The sequence below is a fragment of the Eurypyga helias genome, unplaced genomic scaffold (assembly GCF_000690775.1).
Source record: "Eurypyga helias isolate BGI_N326 unplaced genomic scaffold, ASM69077v1 scaffold20544, whole genome shotgun sequence".
Lineage (NCBI taxonomy): Eukaryota > Metazoa > Chordata > Aves > Eurypygiformes > Eurypygidae > Eurypyga > Eurypyga helias.
The window spans coordinates 1-7766 of record NW_010245876.1 but is presented as its reverse complement, the minus strand read 5'-3'; the positions used below and the strand labels follow the sequence as shown (position 1 = coordinate 7766).

At 41.0% G+C, this 7766-nt stretch overlaps 1 protein-coding gene across 1 annotated transcript; it reads right to left on the bottom strand.

Annotated features, from left to right (window-relative positions):
- Positions 1 to 3523: 3523 nt before the first annotated feature.
- On the bottom strand, positions 3524 to 7642 carry LOC104504757 (signal peptidase complex catalytic subunit SEC11C). Its single transcript, XM_010150224.1, has 5 exons — positions 7490 to 7642; positions 6493 to 6642; positions 5098 to 5217; positions 4023 to 4080; positions 3524 to 3717 (listed from the first exon to the last, which is right to left on the bottom strand). Exons 1-5 carry the CDS (start codon positions 7570 to 7572, stop codon positions 3664 to 3666), a joined length of 465 nt encoding a protein of 154 aa, XP_010148526.1. The 5' UTR covers positions 7573 to 7642; the 3' UTR covers positions 3524 to 3663.
- Positions 7643 to 7766: the final 124 nt, after the last annotated feature.

Here is a 7766-nt window from a genome sequence, read left to right as displayed (position 1 = left end):
TTTGCCCAAGCAAAGGTAGATGAGTAGTAGAGGGATAGAAAGACTCTGATGGGCTGTTTGTCCCAGTGGAGAACAACAGGGATGAAGTCGTGTGGAATTGTTCCCTTGTTTAGTCTTAGTTTATGGCATCTTCTTTAATTAATGTGATTCATTCTTTTATTTTGGTTATTAATTATGCATGCTTGTGTAATTTACAATAGCATTCTCACGCCTCAATCACTGCAGCCTGCAGTACAGCTACAGGCAGTGTACTCTGTGCCAAGTGACAGCTGATCAAATACAATATTGCTATCTGTGGGAAATTCTAATTGTTCCTTGCAATTAAATGCAGGAAATGAAAAATTCAGAGAACTATCCATTTTCAGGGAAAACCACCCAATCAACAAAGCAAAATATTTGGCTTTCCAACCCTACAGTGGTTGTACTGGCAACCCTCTGACTGCCCTGGCCTCCCCAAGCTGTGTTGGATTTACCTTTGCACTGGGGGCTCTGCCTGCAGTCCTAGAGGCCACAGCAAGGGCCAACAGCTGCAGCTGGATAAGAAGCTGATGGCTCTTGCGAGTGGGTTGAGCTGTATAGGAAGAAGCTGCTCCTTGACATACTCCATGATCACTGGGAACTGTAGGCCTTGATGACTTGCCATAGGCAGGATTATCATCAGCACACTGTGGCTCATGTCCCACCCCAACTCCAGGAATTTCCTTGGCCTGGGCTGGGCTGGCAGTTGCTCTTTTTCTCATGTGCCTTCCCCTGCTAGCACCTTGGGACTAACGGGGGATGAACTAAAGTGTTGTGTATCTCTCCCCTCGCCCCAATGTCTTTTGTGGGGTCCCAGCCTAAACTTGGGTTGCAAAGGGAAACCTGACTGGAAAAAGCACCAGCATAACCCAATACTTAATAAATAAACCCAAGCCATCTATTGAAAACTAAGCCAAACCACTGCAAAGATGCCAAAACGTGAAAGTAGAAAGTGGCAAGAACAGGAAATTAGATGCAGCGATACCCTTCTGCTTTTCACATACCCAGTGGTAAAGGGAAGTACTTACAGTTGTGCCCCATGGCAGGAAAACAGTGGGTTTATAAATGCTACTGCCAAAAATCACACCCTTTAATTTGCTTCCTCTACATTTTTTGGACAACTACAATTGTTCTAATGGCAAGGCAGATACTGTGGAAATAAAAGAGGAGGAAAGAAGAATGGTGTGGCTTTCATCAGTTCTTTGTAGTGAGCCTGATGTTGCAGACAGCTCTAATGTGTGCACGGAGCAAACAAGGGTTTAAGCTCAGCACCGATGTAATAACACAGTACATCGCTGAGGAATACTTTGTAAATGTTGAAGATACTGAATTGTTACCTAAATGTCAACTTTCTTCCACGTACAGCTGCTGACGCTGGATTTAGAAACAGCATTATGTGTTGGAGAGAGTAGAGCTGAGGAGCCTGCATGACAAGTCCAGAGGGCAAACAGACAGCAGGGCAAGTGTAAGGGCACAAAAGGACAGGCCATAGTGAAGTGTAAGGCTAACAGGGTCTGTTCTATATACATATGTGATGACAGAAGAGATGGAATGTACTTATTTATGCCAAGCTGTGTAGCAGATGAATTTGTGTCATGTAGTGGCTTACATTTTGTTTGGTTTTGGCCCCTAAAATATTCAAAGAAACACTGATAAAAATTCACAGATGAAGAGAAAAAGGTTCTTTCCATCACTGGTACTCACTATCTTGATTAAAGAGAGAGAGAAATTAGTTGCTAACAAGGCTTAAACTGAAGTTCTCTCTCCAGTTGCTCATTTATCTCTTCGTTGCTCTCCTCTGGAAGCATTCGAGACTTTCGCATACTTCTGAAATGTTAAACACAAAGTTACACATTAGAGATGGGAAAAATGTAAACAGCTCACTGCTTCCAAAAGCTACACCTGCTCTTCCTCTGCCACTACCATGCTCCCGTTTCCTCCCCATGTGCTTTGCTGGGCTTGCTCAACTCACAGACCTCACCCCCCTGGCAGAGAACTACTAACTACCAACTTGCGTGGGCTGCGCTGAACAGGAGAGCTTCCACTGAGAGATACATCCCCATGTTGTCCACAGCAGGCGGATCTTCCAATATCTGCAGCTGGAGCTGAGAGACGAATTCAGCTGCAACATGCACCTTCAGACTTGTTCTCGGCAGGACCAGCAGGAAAAGCTGGTAACAGTTATAAAATATACCCAACAGCAAACTGCAGGCACTAACAACATTTAGTGAACAAGGGGTCATTCAAGCATCGCGCAGTGCAATTTACGCACAGCAGAAAGAAAACTCTCTGGACGTGCATTTCACCATTGATGCTCATCTACCAGTGCTTATCAGCCTAAGAAATAGGATTCTGTATTGCTGCCTAAGGATTTATAAGAGAAATTTATATTCTGGGTAAAACTGCCAGCATTTCATCCTGCCCTGACTTCTAACTAGATCATGGGAAGCGGAAATGCTTGGCTTAAAGTAGGTCAGACAATTAGGGGAATGAAAGTCAAGAACAGAATCAAGAGGAAGCCCATCCAGTTGGAGATGGGTAGTCCCTAAGCATTCACACTGGGGTTATGTCCAAAACTTTCCTCACAGTTAGAGCTGACTGACTGCGTTGGGGTAGGGAGAGAGGAACAAATTCTGATTTCAGCAATACTGGGGAGGGGGTGACACACACCGTCTCCAAAAATCCAATTGGTTTTTTTTCCTGACTGTGGTGGCACACTTCTGGGAGACCACATTAAGGGTATCTGAATTATTCTGACATGCCATTTATTATCCTCAATTTTATTTCTACACAATTTGATACAAAATAAGTAATTTTAGAATACAGTTTGTCATGAAAACTGCTTAGTCGGATACAAAAGAAGCAATATTACTTGGAAAAATTCAGCAGTTGTCTGCCTTTCAGCATTCACCATTACAACACAAGAGGTGCCATTATTGTATAATAGTATATTTTTGTAGAGGTAAGGGATTACAGAAGAAACAAAACTCTGTAGGAAAAAGCATCATGCTGTTCCTTAGCAAGGCTCCAAAAACAATGCAAGCAAGGAAAACAAGTTCTGCTTTGTTGAAGGTACAACACTGACATTTGAAGCCAAGAAGAGAAAAATCCAGAATTTCCTAAGACAGTTAGGTTTTAAAGTGAAAATCATTTTTATGTTTAACACTATTCAGGTTATCATGACAGAAGAGAACAGTATGTTCTCAACACTGGAATAGGAGTTATGTCTGACGCTTACTGGTAATATTACTTAAGTACACTCAAAGAGGTCGCTGGCAGAGATTAAAAGTCATCAGGAAAACCAAAAGTACAAGCAGGAGGGACAAAGCAGGTTCACAGATGCACTACCACTGGAGAAAAACAACACAGCCTGTCAAGGAGTGCTATACACTGCTTTAGCACATGACAGTCAGTGTCTTCAAACAAGCAAAAGGCTAACGGCAGGCAGCATCTAATTAAGATAGTAAATATGCCATTACATAATTAACCAACAGCCAAAAGCTTTACTCCTCAGGTGTGCAGTTTATTTAGACGAGATGAAAGCTTGTACAGGTTTTTGCTGTATACAGAAATGAAAACATCTGAAATATATTAGGCTCCCCCCACCCATATATTTAACTTTGTTCTTGGAAAAGTGGTTTTGCTTCAGGACTCCCGTTTGAGCAGTACATACGCTCCCATCACTGCCAGAAGAGCATACTGCAAAAGAAAACAGAACAGAGTGACTCCAACTTCTCTTCAGAGAAGCTCTGAATTTACAAATAACCACATACAGTTAGCTTACATCAGTTTTATAAAAGAAACCTTTTCAAATGGCTACAAACACCAAGTCCTGCTTACACAGGCAAGCTACCGTAAGTGAGAAAGCACAGCTCATTCACATGAGGTACCAAACCTCAGAAACAAATCGTAGATTAACATGCATTCTTACATGCAAGATTCTTACTACCTTCAGTGGCTACTTCAGTTTTAAATTCAAGTATGCAAAATATCCGTACACCTACCTTAAATTTTGGATAGTCATTCATTATTATCGTTACCATACCAACATAAGGCAAAAATCTGTAATTGACAGAAAAAGATAAAACTAACCCTCAAATATTGCATGGAAACATTGCACTGTTGTGAATCTTGAATACATGAGATAATTAATTTCAGAGAGGAAAAAACACACCTAGGCAGCAAAAGCTTTAAAGACAGTATGTATTTCATGAAAGTTTGGGAGCAAGACCTCTCAGATTTCCCTCTCCCACCACTCCTCATCTTGATGTGTATCATTCACAGCATTAGAAATACACACGGGTCCCAGAAATGGCAAGAAAATACCATCATAATGGGGGGGTACCCACAGAAGTCTAACATCCTGCCACACAGGGGAATCAGCTTTTCAGGGTGTTCTGCTCTTCTGCAGCTATGAAACCCATGTAGTGTAATGCAGAAAGGGTTTCAAACAGGACATATTTAAAATCAGCACTTGAGCCACTATACCAGCATTCAGGTTTAGAGGGGCACGTGTTCTGTTTCTTTTTATTTAACTTGGAGTCTCAGTTCCACTAGGCTCGTGTGCCCCACACGACACTTTGCCACAGGCTCTAAGCAAAAGCAAAGAGCAGTGTAAAAAAATCATTTAGCTTGCCCCTAGCACAAATCTGAACATGAAAGGGAACTTATTTTTCTCAAATTACTAATTTAAACTCTTCTCTAAGGAAAAAAGCCTTAGATTTCATCTCAGCATGGGGAGGGGGCAAAGTCAGAAGCTCAAACCTTACACAAAATTCCTGTGCATTGTGGAAATAATTTCTGAGTACTTTCTAGCAATCACAAGGACAAGCTGGTTAATTCTGTATTTACTGGGGAATTAGATGTATCATTTTTTAAAATAAGAATTAATTTCCACTCTCCACACCACTGACAGGACTTCAGAAAACAGTTTTTCCAGGTGTTTTTTTTAATGACTGTTTTATTTAAGAGATGAAAAAAATTCCATACCAGGTCTAGTCTGTAGCAACAGCAGAACCCACTTAAATTTAAAACATCCTACTTCAGTTACAAAGAACACAAACATTTTACATTACTTACCCCCTTGCTCTTCCAACAACATCTTTCTTCTCTAACCAGTTCTGACCTTCTTTATACAAGCCTCTATCATCAACTTCATTATTATCCCCTTTGGTGAGAAACTTGATATTCCCATTTTCTCTAGAAGGCAATGAGATAAACTAAATATCACTTAATTTAAAAACCTCAATTAACATCTATGAAGCACAGTGGAGATGGAAAGTGCTACAAGATTAGATAACAACGTTTACTTCCAGCCCTGCTTGTCCCGCTTATTTAACAAACTCTATCAAACCATTCACATTACTGACAGAGTCATAGATTATGTCAGAATAAGGCTTTGTCCTTCTGATGGAAATAAATATTGAAGAGCCTCTAAAGCAGCTGCAGATCCACATCAAATTCAGTGTTTTGTCACTAACACTGCAATATAGTTTTAGGTCACCCATTAATTATTCAACAATACAGTCCCTGGCAAAAGCTCACTTACATTTTATATTTATTAATGTGGCATATAAAAAAAGGGACATGTAATCTGTCTTTAAATAACATCATGCAAACAAAACAACGTGTGGGGGTTTTAGGGAGAAATCCAAGGGATGGCAACACTTCAGGTAGATGAATGCCTGCAGAGCCTCATGTCCCGGCCATGGAGGAGGCTCAGTTCTTCTGGTAGGAATAGGAGTCTAAAACCCTGAACACTCCCAAATCTTAACCTTTGCTCTACCATCTCAAATGATCAAAGACCCTTACACTACGTTTTCAACATGATATAACTCAGCCACTGCTGTCAGAAAACCTGCCTTGTTTTGCTCCCTTTCAAGCATTAGCTGTATGTGTTGACAAAGCATGCAAGTTATGGGCTCAACACTCCCATTTAAATAAACAAGTTTGCGGTCCTCAAAACGATTTTGCCCAAGAACCTAATTGCAAGTAATGATCTCCAGAAACAGGGATTTTTTAATGAAGATAAATTAGGTATAGAAAGAGGTGATCCTTGAATAAACATATTTGTTTCAAAAATGCTTCCCCTTCTTTCAGAGATTTGCTTTTAGATGCAGCTATTTCTCATAACCAAAATCCCAGTTCTGCAGCAGTCAGTACACAGATGGACTCTGCCCCCGTATCGCTACTGCTGGCAAAAGTAACACAGATCGATCGTGTTACTGGACTCCTCTTTGGCACAGGTTTACCTACTTTGAACCTGAGCAACCTCACTGAGGGACAGGAGTCAGGGTCCCAAGAATTGGGCCACAGAACTGGGGAGAAAACCAGACCACATGCTAGAGGCGAGTTTAATCTTATAGCGTATCCTCCCTTGCCTTCTTCAGAAAGTACAGTCGAATTAAAATACAAGTGAAAGTCACAGTGAAGGAAACTATATTTAGAAAGAAGGAAAATGACAAGTTGCATTACTTTTCATGTATTTTGATTACTCTGTGCACTATTGGAATGTCTCTGCCTTCAACTTTAAAAACAACTATTTCACCAGCTCTGATTGGATCATCATGGAAATTTGTTAAGAACAACAGGTCTCCCCTGTGAAAAGCCGGTTCCATGCTGCCACTACAAGCAAAAAGAAAGAGAAAGTTTATTAGCATTATGGTAAATGAAAGAAGAACCATGGAAACAAGGAATATGTCATTCTTACAGAGGAGCTCACTATTTTAACCTAAATCTGTAGCTTCACCCATTTGGTAATACTACACAGACCACTGATAGAACCCAAACCTCACCCAGTCCCAAGCTGAACCAGACTGTGGAAGACTGACTGACCTACTGCCTCAGTGAAAGAGGCTGCATGGAAAAGTAACAGCATTGTAGCTATGAGGAAGGATGAAAGGAACCACTGTTTAAGAAAAACAACCCACTACTGAAAAACCAAAGAGTACATCAGGAAGCTCTCCTCTACACAGAAAGAGTTTAACATGAGCATGCTTATGTCAGTGATTGCTATTGATCAGAAAATCTGTGACTTTCATAAAAGCCAGCCACAGGATCTTTTGGTAACAACCTTTAAGGCAGAATTACAGATCCCATAACTAGTGACATGAACACACAATTCCCAGTAAAATACTGTTATTTACAACATAGATTCCCTGCTGATACATATTCAGTTTCTGCATTCAAGGCTGAATCTGACATGAACACGTGTTTAACTTTTGAACAGAGGCCTACAGGCCTGGCTCTTCACATACTGCATATCTACTGCTTCTACAGACGTCGGTGAACAGAAGACTGCAATTACAAAAGCAGACTCTGCTAAGTGTCCAAAAGCAAGAAAAGAAGTGTTTGAGTACTTGTTTAAGTAGGTGAGGCCTCAAATTCCAAATCTATCCACGTAGGAAGGGGAGGAGACAAAGGACAAAACAACATTTGGACTTGAACAAAAAAAGCCTTTGCACTGACCTACCTGAGCACCACGACAATAGGGCTTTCACTGCCGGTAACGACGATCAGCCCTTTCCAGATCATAAGGGCAGAAGACACTATCATCGCAAAATTTAAGACTTGGTAATACAGCTATATGAAACGAGAAAATGGTGTTTACAAGTTACTACATTGTATTTCGAAGCACAACATAGAACTCCATCCTATATGCGACACTGGCTCACGGCCCAGCACCGACTGCTATGCCACAGTCGTCCACTGCGTGACACAGTCTTAGCTTATTGTGCCTATACGCTACG

What these genes read in the sequence shown, in the direction of transcription:
- LOC104504757 (XM_010150224.1), bottom strand. Translation starts at nt 7,572, where the DNA reads ATGATAGTGTCTTCTGCCCTTATGATCTGGAAAGGGCTGATCGTCGTT. An exon ending in GTAATCAAAATACATGAAAA is followed by an intron (nt 5,218 to 6,492) that starts GTAATGCAACTT and finishes ATTGCCTTCTAG; the next exon opens with AGAAAATGGGAATATCAAGT. An exon ending in ATGACTATCCAAAATTTAAG is followed by an intron (nt 3,718 to 4,022) that starts GTAGGTGTACGG and finishes TTTCTTTTGCAG; the next exon opens with TATGCTCTTCTGGCAGTGAT.